At 41.4% G+C, this 25643-nt stretch overlaps 2 protein-coding genes across 2 annotated transcripts in view; one reads left to right on the top strand and one right to left on the bottom strand.

Moving 5' to 3' along the window:
- COL4A2 (collagen type IV alpha 2 chain) overlaps positions 1 to 2674 on the top strand; it is a 440984-nt gene extending 438310 nt beyond the window's left edge. The window contains exon 48 of the mRNA XM_030201563.1: positions 1160 to 2674. Coding sequence (XP_030057423.1) covers positions 1160 to 1414 — 255 coding nt within the window. The 3' untranslated portion in view covers positions 1415 to 2674. The remainder of the gene's footprint in view (positions 1 to 1159) is intronic.
- A 2369-nt stretch (positions 2675 to 5043) lies between these two features.
- Positions 5044 to 25643, bottom strand: part of RAB20 (RAB20, member RAS oncogene family) — a 35148-nt gene continuing 14548 nt past the window's right edge. Inside the window, exon 2 of the mRNA XM_030201562.1 lies at positions 5044 to 6089. Within this exon, the coding sequence (XP_030057422.1) occupies positions 5563 to 6089 (527 nt within the window). The 3' untranslated portion in view covers positions 5044 to 5562. The remainder of the gene's footprint in view (positions 6090 to 25643) is intronic.

The raw sequence follows: 25643 nt of genomic DNA, 5'->3' as shown, positions 1-25643 counted from the left end.
AAAAGTAGCACATGTGAGTTTATCTTGTTGGGCAGACTGGATTGGCCGTGCAGGTCTTTTTCTGCCGTCATCTACTATGTTACTATCTAAGCAGCAGAGTCACATGGTCGTATCATGAGTAACCATAAATCAATTTAGCTTCGGTATTTTGCAATAATTGCAACTTATTAATTAGTTGTGAATTTATTCCACCATATAAAGCGCTACAATAATTTAACTTTGGCAATATCATAGCCAGACCCAGTATGCAAAAATGTTCTGTAAAGAAAGCAGATCTTATTGCTCTTAATTGATGTAGGTTAAAAAACAATTTGTTACTCGGACAATGTGCCAGTCGATCCATTGTCAACTGAGTATCCAGAATAATTCCCAAAACCTTGGAAGATTTTTCAAACTTCAACTGCTCTCCAGAAGCTATAGTTACACTACTAGGAACTAAGGATACATCATTACAGAAATATAGCAACTTAGTCTTGGCTGCATTAAGGGGTCCTTTTACTAAGGTGCACCATAAATTGGCCTGTGCTGGTATAGACGCATTTATTGGACATATGCAGGTCCATTTTTTCAGTGCACCTGCAAAAAAAAGCCCTTTTTTTTGGCCGAAAATGGATGTGCAGCAAAATAAAAATGTGCAGCGTCCATTTTGGGCCTGAGACCTTCCCGCCACGCATTAACTTAGCAGTAAGGTCTCACCCGTTAACCGACCGGTAGTGTCAGCGCGTATACACTGCCAGTTACTGCCCATTAGCGCCACGTGGTAGAAAAAAAAATTTTTCTGACGCACGTTAAAAAATGGAATTACAACTCTGATCCAGCTTGAACTCCAAAGCAATAATGTCAAGTGCATGACCCTTTTCATGAGGTGGTTTAATCTAATAGCAAATCCTAATTGATCCAGACAAGAAAACAAACGATCAGCCATAGATTATCTAGATGCTTAAATGTACCTAAGTCTGTACAGAGTACACACCGGCCATTTTTCAAAGGCATCTGCCATGTAAAACTGTCCTCCCCAGATTAATCTACGGCTTTTCAGATCCATCTACATGTTCTATAACAGAGGGGAAGGGCAATGGTTAGTTATGTTTTATTAGACTAAGACTATGTCAGGCATATTTAAACATGGCCCTCTGTTTTTGTTTTCCCTTTGATACAGCACACTGCTGCCGGTGCGGAAGGGGGTGGGCAATCACTCGTTTCTCCCGGAAGCTGCCTGGAAGACTTCAGGGCCACTCCTTTCATTGAATGCAACGGAGCCCGAGGAACATGCCACTATTTTGCCAATAAGTATAGTTTCTGGCTGACCACAATTAACGAGACTTTTCAGAGCTCTCCATCTGCCGATACGCTCAAAGCAGGGCTGATCCGAACTCATATCAGCCGCTGCCAAGTCTGTATGAAGAATGTGTAAAAAGCCACACAGGAAATTAAGGAGACGACCATTATTTTCTCTTTTCTTTTTAGAACAAAATTTTTTTTAATATGTATTTTGGTGCTTATTTTTAACTTATTACCTCAAAAGCTGAATCAGATGTCTGTCTTAATTTAAACACAAAACAAGAAAAAAAATACAAAGATACTTGTACGAAATGTCCTTTTCTCAAGACAAAATCTTGATTTGCCATGCTCTCTGTTACAAATGAATTGTATCATACCTTTGAATGTTTACTGTATTAACTTTTCCAATCTTGAACAATCTGTCTTTTTCTTATTAGTTATATTAAATTTATTTCATGTTTTTATAAAATGTATAAATATTCCATTCATTGTGTTCTTTAAAAGGAGAACACTAACATGGCTGATCAATAGGGGGTGGGGGGAGAGAGATTCTAAAATTGCTGTAGTCAATTTTATTAAAGAATACACACCTTTACTCAGTTATATTATTTCAATTACTTGTGCTGTGCTACAAGAGACAGTATAGTAATATTTGGGAGCCCTTTTACCAAGCTGCAGTAAAAGGGACCTCACATGACAAATAAAATGCTGCCATTAGCGCAGGGCCCATTTTACCGCAGAACGCAAAAGGGCTGAAAAAAGAAATGTCCGTACGGTAAGTTTGCACTTGCCACGCAGCCATTTCGTGGGGGCGGGGAGCATACTGCCACCCATTGTGGTGGCAGTAGGGGTTCCTGAGCTAACCCGGCAGTAAAAGTACAGAAATAAATTTCCGTAGCACCAGAAATGGCGCACACTGGGGACGGAATTACCGCCGGGATGCTGCGGTAGCCCAGTGGTAGTTCTGGATTGGTGCACGGCAAGCCTATTGCCGCATGCCAATCCCTTAGTAAAAGGGCCCCTTGGAGGCTCATCTGCTATACATGTGAATTTTACATGCTTAGTTTTATGTCAATAGATAGGCAAGATGTGGCTCCAGCAAGTCAGAAAACCTGGTGGGGGGAGCAGTTTTCCAGCAGGATTTACTAACGTCCCCGTGCGGTATTACTGGGATGTTTTATCATGGTTCCCATCCTACTGCTGGCCATCTAAAAAGGTTCTTCAAATTGGGAATGATCACATTATTGGGTTTTTGGGGTTTTTTTTTGCAACAGGACGTGTGATTCAGCCATCCATAAATTTTACTGTTCTACCACCATCCCTTACCAATTTGTACCCACTGCTAGGATCTTTTGTTGTAACAATTGTGAATAAAGTACAATTTTACACAGTTTATTTGGAATTTGTAGCTTTACCATACTCGTTTGGTATTAAATGGTCAAGGTGTTAAGGAACATGGACAATTTATCTATTCTGTCAAGATAGAGGTATCTTTCCCTTCCTACCCCACCCCACTTGGAGCGACACAGATCCCTCAAAGCAGGAAATTAGAAAACTAAGTGGCTTACTGAGCACCAATTTGGAACTACCGCCAGCCCAATGCAGGTGCCAGCAGTAGTTCCAGTCCCAGCACGCGCCATTTCCAGTGCTGGGGAAAATAGGGCTCGATTAACCTGCCAGCGCCATGTGCTACCCAGTTACCACCGGGTTAGCGCAGGAGCCCTTAGCATGGCAGTAAGTGCATTCCCCTCCTCTGCATGGCCACGCAGTAAGAACAATTTTACCGCATGGCCATGTATTTTTGCAGCCTTTTTAGCCGCCACGGTAAAAAGGGCCTTGGCGCGCAGCAAAAACAGCTGCTGCCTCTACCGCAGGGCTCTTTTTACCGCAGCTTGGTAAAAGGGCACCTAAAAGAGGCAAATAAAAGTGACTCCATGTTGGGAAGTGCAAGGGAGCTCAATTTATAAAAAAGTTTTTTACGTTTGCAAGAAAAGGAGAGAAATCCGGGTACAGAGCAAGATGATTTCTCTCCCATTTTACTTATTTGAGAAGAAAATTGTTTTATCTGTGGAATTAAAAATTGCAGCTCAACTCCTTGCAATGCATTTCACTTGCTGCGTTGAAGTCTAGGGAGTTTTGTATAGCTTTTCCTAATCACACAAATAAAAAGCCATTGAGCAAGGGTTTAGGGCTAAGGGTACTTAGCAAAATTCCTCATAGTCTTAGCATAAACTTATAGCAAGTCACTTGTTCTTTGGAGTTGATTGAGGCAGTAGCAGCAATGCTAAGGAGTGGCTTTCAGTATTAGATGCAACTGAAACTAAATTCAGCAAAAAGATTGCACTCATCTTCACAAAATTAATCTAGTTCATTGAGCCAGTATCATTGTGACAGTCAGTAATCATTCAACTGTAATATTTGCTGCTGTAGTTATATCATATAGTGATAGTATAGAAGAATTGAAAGCTTTTGTCATTCATCCCTTCTTCCAACAGAAGTATTTGTCTTTACCCAGCTTATTAGGTGGAAATAATTGATTGTTACATGCCTAGAAGTATATAAGATGTGTCAAGCTTTACAGCTATATAGCTAACCCAAATATTGATTTTCATTGTGGTTATTAAATATTTAACACCTCCCCCCTCCCAGAAAAAAAAAACCGTGCACACTTTTGAAACTTATGATGCCTTTTATTAGATTCATATAAGCATTTATTTTTCCATGGACATTTGAAGGAGAGACCTGTGTGGTCTTAAAAGCTCAGATATCGGCCAGCCTTATGATCAGACCACAGGAACCGTGTTGCAGTACAGGGGATATGAGTCAGACTTCCTCTGAAAAACAGGGGCTGCGTGCACCACAGAACCGATATACTGTCACCCAAATAATAGAGAGAATATGATGGCTGCTACCATCAATAGGTACTGTTTGAGGATGTACCTTGAAAGCACCACCGCTCCACTGCAAAAAGGGTTCATAGAGGTTTCTAGGCATAAGGTTACAAGGACAAGGGGAGGGGAACCGCCATATGGAGGAGTGGCCTAGTGGTTAGGGTGGTGGACTTTGGTCCTGGGAAACTGAGAAACTGAGTTTGATTCCCGGCACAGGCAGCTCCTTGTGACTCTGGGCAAGTCACTTAACCCTCCATTGCCTGCCGCATTGAGCCTGCCATGAGTGGGAAAGCGCGGGGTACAAATGTAACAAAAATAAATAAATAATGCCCAACACACCTCATCTTGATATGAAACACTCTTCTTCAGTAAGGGGCCCTTATACTAAGCTGCGTAGCCACCTACGCGTGCCTCAATTCGGAGCTACCGCTTGACCTGGGTGGTAATTTCATTTTTTACTTGTGCCGGAAAATAATTTTTATTTTCTGGCACATGGTGGAAACCGGGCGTTAATCAGCATTCTACAAGCGTAGACGATTACTGCACAGTTACTGTGTGAGACCTTACAGCTAAGTCAATGGGTGGCAATAAGGTCTCAGACCCAAAATAGATGTGTGCCAATTTTGCCGCACGTCCAATTTTGGCAAAACTTTTTAAAAAGGCCTTTTTTTACAAGTATGTGAAAATGGATCTGTGCGCGCCCAAAACACGCTCCTACACTAGTGCAGCCCATTTTTCACTGCACCTTAGTAAAAGGACCCGACCCCCTAAGTTATGTTTCAGTAAAATGCATCAATCTGTAGTATACAGGACCAATATATGTGGAAACCTATCAATGCTTAAATTAAATCAACACGCTCAGACTCCTCCATGTGTACAAAAGAGATTTTACTAATCAAGGCATGAAAACAAGATTGGAAAAAAAACAGATCTCGGATCCAGCTTGCTGTACCATGTAGTCTTTTATAAAAGGCACCATTGTGATACAAATAAGGGACCTGCCACCTAGAAATTTATTGCTTATAAATTACTCGTACATTATATTCCAGAAGTCATGTTCAAAAATAAGTACCAAATAATCAAGGCTTTCAGTTCCTTCACAGTGCAAGGAATGTAGTTCAACAACTGATTACACCAAGACATATGAAACGTGAACCCCTCAGCATCCCACACCAATGACATGGAAATTTGATAAGTATTCTCTTCTAGTGTTTGTTCATACAGTATTGAAATAGTTGTAGGCACTTGTTGGTTCATTTAGAAATAACTATAGAGACACTGTTTAAAAGAAACCAAAGCATTTCTACAGGCCTTCCGACATTACTGCAGACCTTTTTTCTCACAAATATATCTTCTCTGCTGCTGTTTAAGAAGGAAGACCAGGCGGGATTTATTTGCAACAACCAGACCTTGTCCCTTTGACGGCCTTGTTGCACTCTGTCAAGTCCACAGTCTCGGATGGTCCATTGGCCTTTTTCTTCACTAGAGGCACAACCGTGTCAAACAAACTCTCGAAGAGGAAGTCCACGTTGTGGCCGCTCTTTGCGCTGGTCTCAAAACACATTTTCTCAGCAGCCGGGACCTCCTTTTCATCCAGCATCTTATACTTCAATACTCTTTTATAAAGTGAAACGGCATCTTCCATGCGGACCTGTTTGCGAACTTTGGTGGCTGACCCTGCCATGGAACTGCATGGTTTTTCCCCTTCAGTTTCACTCACGGAGGTGCATTCGTCAGTGAGGTCAACTTTATTTCCAACTATGGCAAAAATACAGTCTGTGCTGGCTGTGTCAGTCAAGGCCAAGAAACGGTCTTCAAGCTCTACCAGGCTTTGAAAGTTGCTCACATCGTACACGAGGAGGACGGCAGCTGCTCCTCTACAATACATGGAGCCAAGACCATGGAACTGCTCCCGTCCTGAAAGAAAGATAAATAAAAAAAATCAGACACATTACATGTCGAGAAATGCTTACTCACTATTACAAAAAAAAAAATGAAATAAATATTTAATAGGAAGTCACAATCTAACATTAAGATTCTGAATGGTTACCACGAACTACATCTCTCTGTAGGGCAGGGGTTCTTATAACCCCCTTCCTATACCATGTGTCCACTAGTGACAACTGACAGCTATATGTGTCACTGTTAAGAAGGCATAGCCAGACCTCATGGTAGGAGGGGGGGGGGGAATTCTGGTGTGTTGTCCTGCCATCCCCCCCCCCCCCGCCCCTCCCCACCGCTACAAATACCTAGGCTGGAAGGGGTCCCCAACCCCGCCAGCTGAAGCCTTCGTCCAGCGCCAGTCTCTGGCACTGCTGCATTGCCTGCCCTGCTCTCTTCCCCTCACATCCTGCACGCTCCTTTCCCTGAAATTGAGCATGCTCAGTTTCACTAAAAGGAGTGTGCCAGACGTAATGAGCCCCACAGTCACACATTCATATCTGGTTAGAAACCATGACAAAGGATTTTTTTAAATATATATATTAGTAAAAGAAATACCAGCTGTACCCTTTACATTTTAAGAGAATGCTCCTTGATGAATAAAAAATCTCTGTGTGTACATATATATTTTTATAAGACATCGCACATTCAAACAACCTGTTTATAATTCATAACTATACAATGATCAATATGCCACAACGTGTTTATATGCTTGAATTTTGCAGAAGTTGCCAAGGCAGGAAAATGGACCTTCCAAATCTGGACAAATTACAATTTGTTTTTGTTTTCTTTTTTTTTTTTTTTAATGGAACACGAAGTCTTTAGTTAAGTTTGCACAATACAAGTGAAGCAAAGAATTAAACAAACACATTGATTCGGGCAATGTACAAAACATTTCCAAGAAAAGAAAAACACACAATACTTCCTTATTTGTAAGTTTTTAAACAAATACCCAAACTAAAGTACAAAGAAAACAAAGGGAGGGGGCTGTTCCTGCTCATAGTCTGAGTCTCACACCCAGCAGACAAATCATAATTTGCAGAGTATTTTACAAAATGCTTGCTGAGCATATAGCCTTTTATAAAAAAAAAAGATCTAAAGCTACCGGGGGGGGGGGGGGGGGGGGGGGGGAGGAGGGGGGAGAGAATGACACAGCACATGAATTTTACAGCATTCTCCATTGAACAGCCATTTACAAAAAAATCAGTCAAAAATAGAGCAGCATTAATCAGGGCTTTGGACGAGTAAGTGCTAGTATTTGTGCAAACTGAGGCTAAATTTTCTTTGTAACAAGTTGCCTGCCTAGACTGAAAGGGCAGAAGAGACACCTATTTGCAGCCTATTTTATAAAGCCACATAGGAACCTTAGGGCCCCTTTTACTAAGCCGCATAGGTGCCTACACGCATCTGAATAATATTTTTTTATTTTCTGGCGCGCGTTCACATCTGACGCACGTAGGTCACTAACGCCCAAATTCTTTACTGCTGGGTCTATGGCTGGCGGTAAGGTCTGAGACCCAAAAATGGATGCACGGCAATTTTGATTCTGCCGCACGTCTATTTTTGGCAGAAAAAAAAAGCTCTTTTTTTTCAGGTGCGGTGAAAAATGATTCTGCGCACACCCAAAACCTGTGCCTACACTACCGCAGGTCATTTTTCAAAGCACTTTTGTAAAAGGACCCCTTAATTCCCCAAGTATACCACATTCACACTGATGACCCGTACTAATCTTACTAAATTGACTTGACTTGAATAAAATGGGCCCTGCTGCAGATTACTCAAGCTAAGCTTTAGTAAAAGACCCCTTAAAACAGCAGTTTTTCCAACAACCAACACAATTTGTCAAGGGCATTGGCATTCTCCACCCACTCCTATCCAGATTCCACCAAGGTCATAGCACAAACAAATCATTACAGCTTTACTGAGTAATTTTTATTCTGCTTTAGACAACGGAAAAAGAGCACTTATATCATCCCTTAAGTGCAGCCTTTGACATAGCTGATGGTCCTACTACTCTCCAGGCTCACTAAGATTGGATTATCTGCAAAAAAAATGTTCTCCAATGGTTCTTATTTCTACAATGGTAACAAAAGGAAAAACACCCTCCACAGAAGACAAAGTCAGACAAGACAGCAGAGGTGGTCAAAGCAGTCACCAATGCAATCAGACTTCAAATTTTATTGAGGAGACCCGACTTGGTCAAATTTCAGCTTACAGTCTGCATCAGGGTTCTAGAGAACATTCGTAAAACACAAAATATAGGGACGCATGTTAATCACGATTAACATGTTAAAAATTGCAATTAATAAACCGCCCTCCAGCATGGTCAGTCTGGCATCTCTCCCTCCCCTCCCGGATTGCCAGCAGCTCTCTCTCTCTCTCCCTCTCGTTCCAATTTACCTTTTTATTTTCAGTAAGCCTTTGCCCTGCAGTGGCAACTGCATTGAAACGCTGCCTCAGCCTGCACCTGACCATTCCCTTTAAGCCTGTCCCACCCCCTTCTGACACAACTTTCTGTTTTCAAAAAGGGATGGGAAGGGTCAGAAGGAAAGGCCCAGTGATTCAACAGGGCTGCTGCTGCATGGCAAAGACTTATTGAAAATAAAAAGGTAAACCAGGAGGGGAGGAAGAGAAAAATGCCATGCGTGGTGGGGGGGGGGGGGGGAGAGAAAGAGAGAGAAAATAGGTGAAGGCACCGGCGGGGCACATGAAAGAGAGAATGGAGCACATATGAGAGATTGGGTGAAGGAATGGGGGGGGGGGGGGGCACATGAGAGAGAATGGGTGAAGGCACACAGGGACATGAGAGAGAATGAGTGAAGGTCCCCTCCAAAGCTGCAGCACATGTTCAACGGTTGGTGGGGTAGGTGAAGCCCCGCAAGTTGAAGAAATCTGCCCAAGTCACCCCCTTCCTCTTTGTATTGCCTCAGGAGCGAGGAAGTTAGCAGGGTGCCTCCAGCCACCAACGCTTGCACTCCCCAACCATTCTCAGTTTGTGCATGGGGAGTGCCAGCTTAGTGGCTGAAGGGGGCCGCATTGGCAGTGGATTTCTTCAACTGGCTGGGCTTCAGCATCTCCACCAGCAATGGTACGATATCTAATGTGGGGGGTGGGGAGGGAGAGGAAATGTGTGCCCCCCAGTCCATCCCTGTGCCCCTCAATGGACTGCTTGCTATGCCCCATGATTAATCGTGAGATTAAATTTTTTTAATTTCAAGATTAAACGTGATTAAGCATTTTAAGAATGATGCAGCCCTAATAATATTTTTAAAATACAAATTGCAAATAAATTCAAAAAAAGTCCAAATATATTTAAAAAGCAGGAAAATAGAAAAGATTTTTAAACAGGTTTTTACTATCCAAGTCTCAATAGTAAATATACATAAACAATTGAGTAGTCACTTCTAAAAACAATTCATATTCATAAAGTACTGTAATAAACATACAAAAAATTACAAAAACAGAAGTGTAAAAACATAAATGACAGTGTGTATACTTGGGCCGTATAATGCATCTTGCCTATATAACTACTTATATTAATCAATGGCTCTCAACAGCAAAACTTAAATTCATTAAAAGTCTCTTTAATATTGAGATTGTTGTTTTCCCAGAGTTCCAGGTATGACTCCTAAAGATTTCCTCAGAAATATTTCCTAAAAATGTTATTTTCCTTTGTAATGATTCCTTTTAGTAATATAAATTATTGCTTAGTAATATTAATTCAAAAGGAGTGAAGCCTGTGAAACTGGGATTACCTTAATCAGTGGGAATTGAGACTCAAGTGTTCACATTTTTAAATAATTTCTGGTTTTAAAAGAGAAAAAATGAAATTAGGTGTATTATTTTTACTAATATTGGACAATAAGTATGTTTCCAACGAAATAAATTGAATATACACCATTTTGGGTTTGAAGAAGCCAACCAATCGATCAATGTGGAATAATGATTCAGATAAATAATAACTGGGGATAATCAGGTTAATACCACGTTTTTTTTCTGTTTACTGTTTAATTGATCTCCTTGTCTTGTTTCACTCTCCCTATTTTGTGGTCTAAGGAAGAGTACAGAATTACCTGATTGAAATAATTCTTGTGTATTACTTTCTCTATATTTCTGACAAGTTATTTTATTGCTTGTAAATTTGAATTCTTGTAAATAAAAAAAATAAAAAAAAAAGAAAAGTCTCTTTTACTAAAGAGTGCCAGTGATTCCCAGGCACGGCAAATGAGAGGAAGCCCATAGAAATTGAATGGCCTTCCTACTACTACTTAACATTTCTAGAGCGCTACTAGGGTTACGCAGCGCTGTACAAATTAATAACTAAGGACGGTCCCTGCTCAGAAGAGCTTACAATCTACAAGACGAAATGTCAAGTTGGGGTAGTCTAGATTTCCTGAGTAGAGGTGTTGTGATTAGGTGCCGAAAGCGACATTGAAGAGGTGGGCTTTGAGCAATGATTTGAAGATGGGTAGGGAGGGGGCCCAGCGTATGGGCTCAGGGAGTTTGTTCCAAGCATGGGGTGAGGCGAGGCAGAAAGGGCGGAGCCTAGAATTGGTGGTGGTGGAGAAGGGTACTGAAAGGAGGGATTTGTCTTGAGAGCGGAGGTTAAGGGTAGGGACGTAAGGGGAGATGAGAGTAGAGAGGTAAGGAGGGGCTGCAGATCGAGTGCATTTGTAGGTTAGTAGGAGAAGCTTGAACTTCCTCTCATTTCCTGTACAGGAATCACTAGCGCAGTAAAGTAAAAGAGGCCCTAAATAAGTATTATATAACCAAAATACTACCAGTTTACAAACTGTATCTAATAAACCAATCTTTCCCCAAGTCTGGTCCTGGAGTACCCCTTGCCAGTCAGGATTTCATGAATATGCATGAACTTGATTTGCATACACTGCCTGCATTATATGCAAATCTCTTTCATGAATTCATTGTAGATATCCTGAAAACCTGACTGGCAAAGGGTACTCCAGGACCGGACATGGGAAACCACAATTTCCACTTCTGACATATATGTTATCTAAAAAAGAAAACAAATCAAAATCAATAGTAATTACTTCTACTAATTCTCCCATTGTATATAAACATACTGACTCAAAATCGCTGTATATCTATAAAAAAATGTACCATAAAAATAAAATTCTATATGCCCTCCGAAAAATATCTTACAGAAGATGATTTACCTATGGTTTTGCACAAACAAAGGTATACTATATTCTCACACAAATTAGAGAGGACCACTTCTATCTGTCTATTACAAACGCGGAAAGGCATTTTCGGTATGATGTCTAAATCAGATTTTGGACATTTTGTGGAAATACATCCAAAAATCCAGCGGTGAACATGGTCATTTTCAAACCAGAGAAACGTCCAACTTTTTGTTTCTGAGGGGTCCTTTTACTAAGGTGTGCTGAAAAATGGCTGCGGTACTGTAGCCACGTGTTTTGGGCGCGCAGAATCATTTTTAAAATTTTTGCCGAAAATGGACGTGCAGCAAAATGAAAATTGCCGTGCATCCATTTTGGGTCTGAGACCTTACCGCTAGCCATTGACTTAGCGGTAAAGTCTCACACGGTAATGACCTACATGCGTCAAATGCCACTTGGCGTGCACCCGAAAATAAAAAAAGCTTTTCGAACGCGCGCCAAAAATGAAATTACAGCAAGAGCCATGTGGTAGCCGGGCGTTAACTCCATTTTGACATGCTTACGCGGCTTAGTAAAAGGGCCCCTGACATTTGCTAGACATTTTTGTTCTCAGTGCGTTTTATCTTTTAGGACAATTTTTTTTTTGGGGGGGTGGGGAAGGAACGTCCAAGAGAAAAATGCACTAAACCAAACCTTTGGGATGTATGGGGACCCAGCCTTCTTAGTAGACTAGCCACACAGACATCCCAGCACAGCAGTGGAACACCTAGAAGACACTGAAGTGAACTTCACATAAACGGTCCCAGGGTACACATCTCATCATTACCCCTTTAAATTATATGGTGAGCTCTTCAAAACCCACCAAAAACCTACTATACCCAACTGTACATCACTACAATAGCCCTTATGTCTGGGTTTTGGCAGGCTCACACCTTTCACCACAAGTGTACCAGTTAGAGTGTGATATGGGCTAAGGTCCCCTTCTCTATAGTTCACTGCACCGACCACTAGGCCACTTCAGGGACCTGCTTGCTGCTCTAATAAGAACTGGCCATGACATCTGAAGCTATCAAGAGGCTGGCATGTACTGCTTCTTTCACATCTATGTGGGGTGGGAGGGGGTCAGTGACCACTGGGGGATTAATGGGAGTCATGCCTTAATCCCACCATTGGTCATATCATTTAGGGCACCTTTTTGTGACTTAGGGGTGACTGAAACAGGTCTAGACCAAAACATCTCTAACTTTTATCCGTTGATGTTTTTGCTTTGTTCCATTATAGCACAAAAACATCCAAGTTGTGATCTGAATGCACTGCAGAGCAAAACATCTCAAATCCAAGTTTTGAAAATCATGATTTTGACATTTTTCAGAGAAAAACATCCAAATGCCACTTTATACCATTTTTTAGTCATTTTTCTGTTTTGAACATGAGTCCCTTTATTTATAACAGACAAATACAAGCGGTCCTCTCTAATTTGTGTGAGACTATAAAGAGAATATAGTATATTCAGGGCTTCTTTTACAAAGCCGCCCTACCGATTCTTGGTGCGGCAACTGAGAAAAAGCCCATTCAATTCCTATGGGCTTCCTCTCAATTGCCGCAAGGGAATCGCTAGCGTGGCTTTGTAAAAGAAGCCCTGAGTGACTACTCAATTGGTAACATATATTTACTATTGACAGCTGGATGGTAGAAAACAAGTTTTTATTTTCCTTCTTTTTTTATATATTTGGACGTTTTAATTTGTAATTCTTTTAAAATATTGTTTTATCTTTTTATAAATGTTGAGTGGTGTTCAGCAGTGACTCAGTTCTGTATGCCTACTGCCTGCCCACATTAACTTTGGGGCAGGTACTAGCATACCGGGTACAAGTAGGCAGTGGGCAGGGTTGCTATCTTCTCGGAAATATAGACGTTATTATTACAAACTGCTGGAAACCCTGCCTGCCCCCTTACTAGCATTTCCATTTCAACTCAGTAGAAGGGACGAGACAGGGCGGGGTTCCACTCCTAAGCAAATCTGAGATGAAACCCCTCCTGTCATTCAGTTCTAACATTTTGAAGATTGTTTGGCTCTTCTCATGAAAACCTTTGGGACCCCTGATGTACAGGAGACATTTTCTTGTCGATCCTTTCTTCTCATGGCAGAACCTAACCTAGATGAAATCAGCCATGCTCTTTTACCAATCACATAAGAATGTGTGGAACTGAGAAAGTTAAACTTATGTTTTTAACAGAAATACAAGAAATTGTCTTCTTAAGTGAGCTATTGACAAAATGCTGGCTTAGCTGACCTAAGAAAAGGCCAGTAGGTAGAACTGTACTGCAGACCTCTTTATCTATATTGACAAAGAAAGGCCTCCGGATAAGAGAGCTGAAAAGAAGGTCTGAACTGACCAGCATTTGATAGATGACTTCTTTTAGAAAGGTAAAGCATATTCTGTAGAAAAACGGGCAATAAATGTTAGTCTATAATTAAACATAGTTGAGAAATGCTATGTAATAGGTTTTCCATTGATCTATGTCCTTACACTTCAGACTTTTAGCATACTTGCTTAAAGTTCAGCCTTCTAAAAAGTACGTTATGCTGATGCTATGGAATTTTGTATAGATGAATCAATTACCTCATATGTGTTTAAGGGGTATAAATATAAGCTCTAGACTGTCATTCTTCAAGGAGACTTGGAAAGAGAGAGCCGTCTCTCCATGTCTTCCACTAGGAGTAACCTAATGGTTAGTGCAGCGGACTTTGATCCAGGGGGACAGGGTTTAATTCCCACTGCAGCTCCTAGTGACTCTGGGCAAGTCACTTAACCCTCCACTGACCTAGGTAAAAATAAGTACCTGTATATACTATGTAAACCGCTTTAAATGTAGTTACAAAAAACACAGGAAGGCAGTATATCAAGCCCCATTCCCCTTACTGCAATAAGATATATTATGCAGCTGTAATAAAGAGACCAATTTTACTGATCCTGTGTAGGACAACGTATTATTTTCTATAAATTTATATACCTTCTACAAATGCATGATGTCCAAATCCACAGTTTAGTGCATGGCAGCAAATAGAAAAGAAGACTATTGTAATGTTGTATCAAGCCATGATGAATACTGTCTGAACTTCTGCACCCATCCTTTCTCCTCCACCCCCTAATCTCAAAAAATACAGAAGAACTAGATAAAGCTAAGAGGATAGCAACGAAAACAATAAAGGGGATGGAACATCTCCCCAATGAGGAAAGGTCAAACGGGTTAGAGCTCTTCAGCTTGCAGACCAACGAGAGGAGACATAATAGACCTACAAAATCACAAGGGGTGGGGGGGGGGGGGGTAGAATAGGTGAACAGGCAATGGTTGTTCAATCTTTTGATCAGAAAGAACGGCAAGAGGACACTCCCCAAAATTAATAAGTATCACTTTTAAAATAAGTTGTATATACTTTTCACTCCCTGCACAATTAAACTATAAAATCTGTTGCCAAAAGATGTGAAGATACTCTGTATAACTCAGGTTTAGATAAGATCCTGGAAAAGCATCCATAAACTATTAACCATAGAAACTTGGGAAAGCCACCAGTAATCTCCAAATACTGTTTGGGATCTTGCCAGGTACTGGTGTGGCCACTGTTCGAGACAGGATGCTGGGTTCACTGGTCCTTTAGTCTGACCCTGCATGACAAATCTTAGATGTCTGTCACATCTTCCCTTTTTTCCCCAGCCTGCCCAGAGTTTTGCAGTGAACAGGTAGTTACTATTGAAACATCAATATTTGCATTATACTGATATAGCGCTTTGTAGCCTATGTAAAGCCAAGAAGATATTATGTCTTACCTGATCATTTTCTTTCCTTTAATCCAGCCAGTCCATTCAAAGTGAATTACTGCGCAGCTTTGTAAAAAAAAAAGGGTGAGGTGGGGGGTTATGAATACTCTGTCTCCTCACGCTCTTAACTCTGTGATAAACTTACTTTAGGTCATTTTTCTGTAGTGTTTTTATGCCTGTTCTTTTTATGGCACTCAAATTTGGTAGCAATAAATGAGATCTTAAGAATACCTTACATATAGGTACTAACACATAGCATCCATTCAAAATGCTTGATCATTTTTCCGCTGATCATAGATGTGCTAACTTAGGTGAACCATTCATATGGCTATTTATAAAATAAATACCATATATAGATTCTATTTTTATATTTTTTGAGACCTTACCCATCATGTATTGTTGATTTATACAATGGATACCATGTATAGGTTTCATTTTTTTACAATTTTTGAGACCTTGCCTATTTTTGTACCTTTTTTGTTTGTTTGTTTTAAATAACCGGTTAATATACAATCGGTTATTTAACACAGCTGGTTATTATAGTATCCTGGCTGATGATCACAAGCACAGTTTGTATATGCATTTTGCTGTCACGAAGAATGCATTCTCACATATTTAAAACGGGTGCAAAAGCACTGCAACCTTTCTGGCTAACTGCTGACCTGTGCGTTGTGCATGGACCATTTTTGCAGTGCTGGTAAAGTTTTCCTGATTTATTTTAACCTTTATACAAGCATCTTGTCCCACCTTGTAGAATACAGTTTACTTGAATGTGCAACATTTTATTGCCATGCAGCTTCCATTTTTGTACCATTTTTATATTGTTAACCAGCCACAGCATTTTAACCAGTTTTTATAATGTTAGTTGGGCGGTATCATAACCAGTTTTCTTAATAACTGGCTATCACGCTTTTAATGCATTTTGACTGGTCTCCTTTTTATTTATTTATGCATGTATCTTCTAACTTATTTATATGTTTGGAGTTTTTTTGGTCTCCAGCACTTATGTATTCAGGTTACTCTCCCTTCTGATGTTACCATTCTTATACATCACTATGAGGCTTATTTTCAAAGCACTTTGGGAGGCTAAGTTCCATAGGTTTCTATGGAACTTTGGGAGGCTAAGTGCTTTGAAAATATGCCTCTATGTGTACCTTTTACAGTGGAGGCTGCTGCTTCATTGGCTTTTGCTATTGATCTGAACATTACTCTCAGCAATCAGTGTCCTGAGGTACTTCAAGTTAATTATTTATTTACTATTTTAGCAATGCCGTCTTTTAATAATAAAGTCCGAGCACTTGATGTGTGCTCATCTCCTTTACTATTTTGATGTTTATCTCTGCCATCAAGTCATTGTCACAAATAATTTATATCCTTTTTCTTAATACATCTTAATAAGCTTTTACCATATTATAATAATTAATATAGCTACAGTCCACTTCTGTTTTACTTACATTCTATTTATACTTCTCATATTTTATATTTTACACTTGAAGTAAAGTGTTTGAGATATTTATGCATCTGTTATGTGAAACCATGGATATTGATTTATTATTTTCTTTTTATATACAGCTGTGTTTAGTGACCCCTGAGGCAGGCAGCTGTGTCTGCCAAAACATGGCCCATATAGGGTGTTTTCAGTTTGGTGCTCTAATAAATCTGCTTTGAACTACATCTACCTGGTGGTTTGTCATTGTGTCATCCTCTACTCCTGCTTTGGATTTCTATAGAGGGTGATTTCCTCTTGATGTGGACATGTCTTCAAGCGCTAACACCCACCTCTGGTTTACAGGTTAAAAAACGATGCAAGTGTGTATGTGTGTGCGCGCTTCTTAAATCTCCCCTCCAAATCACTGTTTCAATTCTACCTCTTCCCCAGCACTCTCTTAACTTCCCAATTGTCCCCGCCAACTTCCATCTCGATGCTATTTAACATGTTTATAAATGATATGGAAATCAGAACAAAAGAGGTAATTAAATTTGCAGAGGATACAAAACTATTCAAGGTTGTTAAAACACATGCAGACCATGAAATATTGCAGGAAGACCTTAGGAAACTGGAAGACTGGGCATCCTTAATGTGGACAAATGCAAGGTGATGCACATTGAAAGAATAATCCGAACCACCGTTACATGATGCTAGGGTCCACCTTGGGGGTCAGCACTCAAGAAAAAGATCTAGGCGTCATTGTAGATAATACGCTGAAATCTTCTGCTCAGTGTGCAGTGGCAGCCAAAGAAAGCAAACAGGATGCTAGGAAATATTAGGAAAGGGATGGTGAATAAGATCAAAAATACTATAATGATTCTGCATTGCTCCATGGTGCGACTGCACCTTGAACATTGCATTCAGTGCTGGTCGCTGTATCTAAAAAAAAAAAGATATAGCAGAATTAGAAAAGGTTCAAAGAAGAGCGACCAAAATGATAAAGGGGATGGAACTCCTCTCGTATGAGGAAAGGCTAAAGAGGTTAGGACTCTTCAGCTTGGAAAAGAGATGGATGAGGGGAGATATGATTGAGATCTACAAAATTCTGGAGTGGTGTAGAATGAGTAGAAGTAAACCGATTTTTCACTTGTTCCAAAAGTACAAAGACTAGGGGACACTCGAGGAAGTTACATGGAAATACTTTTAAAACAAAATAGGAGGACATATTTTTTCACTCGACAAATAGTTAAGCTCTGGAACTCTTTGCTGGAGGATGTAGTAACAGTGGTTAGCATATCTGTGTTTAAAAAAGGTTTGGACAAATTCCTGGAGGAAAAGTCCATAGTCTGATATTGAGAAAGCGATGGGAAAAGCAACTTCTTGCCCCAGGATTGGTAGCGTAGAATGTTGCTGCTAATTGGGTTTTTGCCAGGTACTTGTGACCTGGTCTGGCCACTTTTTTGGAAAACAGGATACTGGGCTAGATGGACCATTGGTCTGACCCAGTATGGCTACCTCTTATGTTCTTATAACTTAGCTTCCACCATAAAAAGTGGAACAGGGTAGGTCATTAGGGCCATGACCCCACCAATATTTTGCCTTTCACAGCATCAGCAACTAGAAAGCTTAGGGCCCCCCCCCCCAACTTAATCTAGAATAAGGTTCCACTGCCCCTGCCCACTTTAGTCTCAATGCTCCTTTTCTCCTGTTGTCTCATATTATGCACAGCCTCACATCCAGCCTGGGAGGCAACAGTAACAGTTCTCTTCCTCAGCCAGCCCTGGCCTTCATGCTCCCTCTTTCCTTCAGCACCATGCGATGGACATATCCCTTGGTTCCTCTGACTTGTGTGAGATGGCGATTTCAATCCTCTCCCCCTTCCATTTGCATCCTCTTCCCCCTCCACAGGAGCTTGGCCACTTCCAGGAGGTCAGGTAGGAAGGGTATGTGTTGTATTCCCTGAGGGCTCCTAGCCTCACCAAGCAGCACTGGCAGATGAATGCAGAGGTGAGAGAGCACTGCAGTAGGGTTCAGCCTCCCTCTGCATTTACTGTGAATGGAGACAACATGAACAAAAGCACTCTGTCCAACAGTGACAGCAGGCTTCCCAAATACAGACTTCAGTCGACATATTACTGTAACATACTTCAGCTTATTAAAATTAGTAGTTATTTAGGTGCACTAAAAACAGTTAACAAATTACCGTACAAAATTAACTCCACAAAAAAGAGAGACACCATAATTTTGAATTGCTACATATTGAGGATAAGAGGAAAGTCCCACCTTGCACAGTAATTGCATTTGTAGTACTAGAGAAAAGTCACATGAGTTTCCTCTCTAGGGAAGATGGTGGCTTCTTGTCGACCCCAAGGTGTCCAACAGCAAAAAAAAAAAAAAAAAAGGGAAGAAGCTCAAACTGTAGTGTTGCATTACAGTTCCACCAAACACCAGGAACTAAAACTATGTCTCATTAGAGCCTACTGAAGCTTAACTTCAGGCATTTATTTTGTCATGTTACCAACCGCTGCCGTTTAAGCTTGCCACTACTTCAATGTTAAACCCAGGGTGATTTAAAAATAAATAACTCTCCTTTACAGAATTTGATATGTTTGATTTTAAAATCTATTGAAACCCTCCTGTTTCATGACAAGACTGCCATCAAAGCACAACTCTGCTCCGTAACATGAACTTTGCCACTTAACATCAATATTCATCTAGTAAATGAAGATGAGAGTTCTAAAACCCGTTGAAGTACAAAAAGATGTTCTCTGGATAAATGCAAGTTTAGTTTTCAAGAATTCTAGCCAAAATAAGAAAAAGGTTCTGTACTTAACAGGTTTTGGAACCACACTATGTTTTCAAAAACTTGCTTTCTGCTTGTCAAAACTTGACTAATTTCAATAAAATTTGGGCTAAATCCTGAGAGAGATCTGTTTGATGAAGCTCTGTGAACAGATATATGCCCTGATCTCCCCAGGTACATTTTAGGAAGTATGCAAATGTTTAGCTAGTTTTCTAATTGATCCATTTTTCAGTTACTTGTTACTGTTTGCTATTTGCACTTTTTTTTTTTTTTTTGCCAACTGTTCCAAGTCCTGAGAATAAACACATTTGTTTGTTCATTTTGCCTGTCTGGACTGATAAAGAATGCTGGTGGTTTGTGTGGTGGGTCTGTAAGTGCTTTCTGGGAACTGTGGGGCCACTGGGAGTGTGGCTCCAGTAACCTAGAAATCACTGGGGATAAGTGGAGAGCGGGAGACTTGCCCAGAGGCAATTGTGACCCAGTTGGTGGGAGAAGGGCACTAGTGTAGAGCACAAGCAGCAGGTGCAGGCGAACCTGAGCTGTGCTGGGGATGGACCCTCTAAGTGGCTGCGGGGTAGCCCCAGGTGGGTGGCTAGGTGTTTTGTGACTGCTACCAATTTACACAAATTGCCACAATAGTGCTGAAGTTCAGTACAGAATACCCCCCCACAACAACTACGAGATCAAATTTTTAGACAGTTATAAATTAGCTCTAAATTATAATCTGCAAATGACTGAACATGCATCCGTTGTGTTTTGTAGGTGCTAATCAGTTAAAGTGATTCCTTAGCACTTTCCTTTCCAGCAGCTTCTGCAACTCAGCAGAAGTGAACAGTTAACTAGAAACCATTAAGTTTTATGCAGACATTCTGCAACAGACCAATGTGACTCAGCCAAAAAGCTTCTAATTTCCCCTTTGCAGCACGTGAAAGAATGGACAGGCTAGGAAGTAGCCTTGGGCAAGTGTGTAACTAATTCTTTAAACAAGACTTGAATAAGTATCTGCACATTAAAAACACAGGTGGTAGCAGAGGGAATTTTTGTGTAACAGAAAGTACTCAGTTAACATGAAGGGTGACCTTTCTGCTTCCTGGATATCTCCTTGTGGTATACCACAAGGTTCCTTATTGTCGCCCATTTTGTCTATTGTATACATGACTTAATATGAATTTTGGTTTCTCTTTATTAGATGTGCATTTTTATTCATATGCAAATATGTTACTTCCGGTTCCAGTCAGTGAGAATTGGCCTGATACTACCTCTAAGAAAAAACCATGAATTGAGCGATATTTAACAATACATTTAATTAAGTTAAATATTGATAAAACCAAATTATTGTGGTTACCTAAGAAGGGTAATTGTACTCCCGGATCCTCTCTTAGAGTCTAAAAATCTTCTGTGGAAATTTGATTTTACTTCTAAGATTCTTAGAATTATACTCTATTCCTCACTTACAATGGAACTATAAATAGATCACTTAACTCAAATAAAAAAAATTTTATTACATCAGCTTTGCCACATTAGATGATATTTTGATAGCTCACATTCTGCCAGTCTGATTCAAGCATGTATTCTGAATCATCTTGATTACTGTAACATTCTATAATATGCTTCTATTTCTGTTAAATTATTGGAGAACACAGCAGCTAAACTTATTTTGGGACTTAAGAGACATGTTAGTTCAACTGCTGTGCTGACATCTTTGGAGTGGCTTCCCATTCACTGTAGAGCCCTTTTCAAGGTAGCTTGTTTTGTTTTTAAAATGTTTGATGGTGACGTGATGTGCTGAAGAGAGCGGAGGTGGAACAGCTCTACTCCTAGGCCGAACCCTCCCTGCCGACCAGAACGATCGAAGTTACACTCCAAACTAATAAAACTTCCAAACGCGAAGATTGCGTGAGTGCATGGACAACTTTGTTACTCGCCTTGAGTCGAAGATGCCGCCGAAAACAGTAAAGAAAGATGCGGACAGGCCCCGCACGGCAGAATCTAAGATGGCGACGGATACGCCGACAGAAATGCCTGCTATGATGTTCACCACGTCGCAATTGGAACAAATAACCGCGGCGGTGAAACAAGCGCTGGACCCACAGCTACAACAACTTTCTAGCCAACTAAAAGCGGTGGAAAGCTTGCTGGCTGACACGACGAGACAAACAGGGGACCTTGAACAACGAGTGTCCACAATGGAAGATGAAGGGACCGGAACAGCAGAGCAGGTCAAAGAACTAAGAAGCCTCGTGCACAAGCAAGCCCAACAGCTGAACGACCTTGAAAATCGATCAAGACGAGGTAATCTGCGAATATTAGGAATACCAGAGAGGGTATCTGATCGCAAGTTGCCTTCGATACTAGAAAAATGGCTACAGGCGGAATTCGCGCTGTCGGATGGGATGGGCCCGATTTGCCTCGAGCGCGCACACCGCGTGGGAAGGAAGCCTGAACATAACCAGAGACCTAGAATGGTAATGATTAAAATCCACAATTTTGTGCACAAAGTAGAAATACTACGAGGCGCGCGCATAAAACGAGATACCCTGACCTTTGAGGGCTCACCTGTCAGAATTCACCAGGACTATTCCCTTGCTTTACACGAACGGAAACGGGCATATGGCCAGATTTGCAATAAGTTGATACAGGCAGACAAAAAATTCATGTTAATCTACCCAGTCACTCTGCGAGTCAATCATCAAGGCAAATGGCATGTCTTTACGACCCCCAAAGAAGCACAGGAATGGGTGAATACAATTTCTCGCCCACAACAGAGCAAGGACAGTGAGCAAGAAGCCACAGAAACCTGAGGCTGGTCCCAATCAGCATGGCCAAGAGTCTCTAAATTGGAGGTACTGGATAAATATTGCAATTAAGAAATGGGGGGGGGGGGGGGGGGGAGGCCCACATCATTGATCTTCCCATTTCTCACTTTAGACAGGTGAGAATAGGTTGGGGTGCAGAGATGGGTAGGGGGGAAGAAGGGTTTTGGGGGGGAGGGGAAGGGAGCAAAACCATAGAGGGAGGGTTAATAAGGGTAGATCTCAATTAGTGACCAAGACACATATTTTATTTAGGAGATCCTTGCACACTTTAGGAGGAATGGGGACGGGAGATACACCACAGAGAGCCTTAGGTGAGGCTGGGCAACTGAGGCAGAAAAGGCAAAGTACTTGGCAATGTTGCAGTTTCCTGTTTAAAACACATTAAAACAATCCGATTTGCTTCGTGGAATGTGGGAGGCATAACGACCCCAATTAAGCGGACAAAAATCTTAGCAAGCCTCAAAAGACACAAAGTAGATGTAGGATGTCTCCAGGAGACAAAATTAACAGAGGAAGAACACAACAAATTGAAGAGACAGTGGGTGGGGGAGGTTTGCGGAGCATCCTCGGGAGATCGTAAAGGGGGAGTGGCAGTGCTGATACGCAAAGGGTCTGAGGCCAAAACAGAACTAGTGAGAGCAGATCCGAAGGGACGCTATGTCTTAGTAAAGATATGGATCCAGCAAAGAACCTTTCTACTTTTAGGAATATACGGGCCCAATAATTATGACCCAAAATTTTACCCGAGCCTTGTCCAGTTGTGCCTTCAGTATAAGTCAGCTCCCCTGATAGTAATGGGTGACTTTAATTTAGTAGCCGATCCTACCGCAAACTGTTCTAACCCGAGAGTGGCTTCTAGAGGAGGGCCCCGGGCACATGCTTTAACATCATTTCAACGATCACTTAACCTGGTGGACACTTGGCGAAGCTTACACCCCGGGGAGCGCGACTTTACCCATCTATCTAGGGCCCATGGTACGCTCTCCAGAATAGATTACATATTTATAGCCCAGAAGGCATTTCCATGGGTGTTAGGCGCTGAAATAGGCCCGGAGGAGATATCAGACCACTCCATTCTATGGATGGATGTGGAGGTTCCCGTTTTCTTCCAGCAGGGTGAGAGATGGAGGTTCCCTAGCTATCTTTTCCACAACAGTGAACTGAAAGAGTTTGTTAGTCGGAAATGGGAGGATTATGCCCATAACAATAGAGAATATATAGATAGACCTGGTCTGTTCTGGAATGCCGCCAAAGCAGTTCTTCGAGGAGAACTAATTGCTTTTATCCGTGCCAGGAATAAAAAAACCAATCAGCAGCAATAGTATGTCTCGAACAGAGCCTTAAGAAAGCTAAAACCCAATATATCAAGCAGCCGACCCAAAGAAATAGAGAACAACTTAGAGCGGTACAGGTGACACTTAACGCCCTACTACATGAATGAGGCAAGAGGTTTTTAGCTCATCAACAATTCAAATTTCGTAGATTTGGAAATAGACCTGGAGCGATGCTTGCAAATTTAGTTTCAGCATGGGGGCCAAGCAAGCCAATAGTCACACTTCAGGACGAGGCCGGACATACTCATAATAAGAGCGAGGAAATAGCGGAGATTTTGACAAAATTCTTCACTGAGCTTTATAGTTCTCCTGGAGACCCTACAGAAGTGGAGATACACAACCTTTTGGAAAAGGCAGGAATCCCCAGGCTAACAGAAAAGGAGCGAGCAGATTCAGAAAGACCCTTAGACGGCCGGGAGATCCAGGAGGTTATAAAGCCCCTGCCCCTGGGATCGACACCCGGACCTGATGGGTATCCAGGGGAATTTTATAAATTATTACCACATTCCTTCTATCCAGTGATATGCGGGTATTACGAGCAGGTGGCTAGAGATGGGCACTTCCCAAAACATGCAAATACAGCCCTGATCTCATTGATTTTGAAGCCTGGGTGGTCTGAACATCAGGCGAGTTCCTATAGGCCCATTTCATTAATAAATGTTGACTTAAAAATTTTGGCCAAGATCCTTGCAAACAGACTGGCGAGCATTCTACCTAGATCAGTGGACGAGGAATAGGTGGGCTTTTGTCAAGTCGAGACAGGCAGCCAAAAATGTCCGCCAATTGCTGTTAGCAATGGCAACTGGACAGCTGACAGAAACCCCCACGTCTCTGTATTCATTGGATGCAGAGAAAGCATTTGAGCAGGTGGGATGGTCCTACTTGTTCCAAGTCCTAAGATATATGGGATTTGGGAGCTGGTATTACCAGGCCATTTCAGCTTTATACTCAAATCCGGTAGCCTCAGTGATAGTAAATGGGATTAGAGCTAAATCATTTGAGATTTTCAGAGGTACCAGACGGGGTTGCCCTTTATCGCCTGCAGTTTATTTTGTCATTAGAACCACTTCTGAGACTCATAAAGGAGGGGGGAATTCCCGGGGTACAGGTGGGGGATGAAGTCATCAAAGCCCTAGCCTTTGCAGACGATCTGCTGATAGTGTCTAGCCAGCCACATGATTCCTTAAATGAGCTGTTGAGGCTGACTCGGGAATTTGGACGAGTGTCCGGTTTTACCCTGAACACTCAAAAATCACAAGCCATGGCCATATACCCGAGCAAAGCTCATCAGGAGGGGGGAGACCGTCCCATAACTAACATAGAAGGGAAGATCAAGTACTTAGGAACTTATATTCAACAGGATTTAACCAAGCTATATCAAGAAAATGTGGAGCCACTTTTAAAGCTTAAAGCTTAGACTGTGGGAAAACTATCCACTATCTCTCACCGGACGAATTGCCATATTTAATATGATGATAGCGCCAAAGTGGATTTACAAATTCCAGACTCTTCCGTTATTTTTATAACAGAAGATGAAAACCGTCTAAACCGACACATACAAAGATTTCTATGGAAGGGACGAAAAGCACGTATCCCGATAAAAACTTTACAAATACCACGAGAGTATGGAGGCATGGGCCTACTCAGCATCAGATGTCTCACGGTTGCCGGCGATATGCGCCATATCTCTGACTGGTTTAGGTCCACCTCAGATTTTTCCGCAACCAATTTGGAACTCACCCTGACTCAGGGAGTACACTTCAGCCACTTACTACACACAGGAGGAGGACCCATTTCAAAAGCTTTACAGCAATCACATATACTACCCACAGCGAAGGCGATTTGGCAGTGGGTGTGTCGATACCACCGATTTTCGGGACGAGTTACACCTTTCCTATCAATATGTGACAATCCGCAGTTTACACCGGGAACCCTGCACCGCAGATTTCGACAGTGGCAGCAGAGTGGAGTGGTTATATTCTTCAGGTGCTGACGGCAGAAGGACGCATAAAAGTTTTGTTGAACTTTAGGCCCAATATGCATTTAAGTCCGAAGACAAGTTTTATTATTGGCAATTAAAACATTACATAAATAGTCTATCCTGGGTATGCCTTACAGAGGATGTACAAGAGGAACTTTCATCAGCTTACTCTTTGCAATCACAGGGCAGAGTGTCATCAACCATG

The sequence above is a fragment of the Microcaecilia unicolor genome, chromosome 4 (assembly GCF_901765095.1).
Source record: "Microcaecilia unicolor chromosome 4, aMicUni1.1, whole genome shotgun sequence".
In the NCBI taxonomy this organism is placed as follows: Eukaryota; Metazoa; Chordata; class Amphibia; order Gymnophiona; family Siphonopidae; genus Microcaecilia; species Microcaecilia unicolor.
This window is presented reverse-complemented; position numbering and strand designations above follow the sequence as displayed.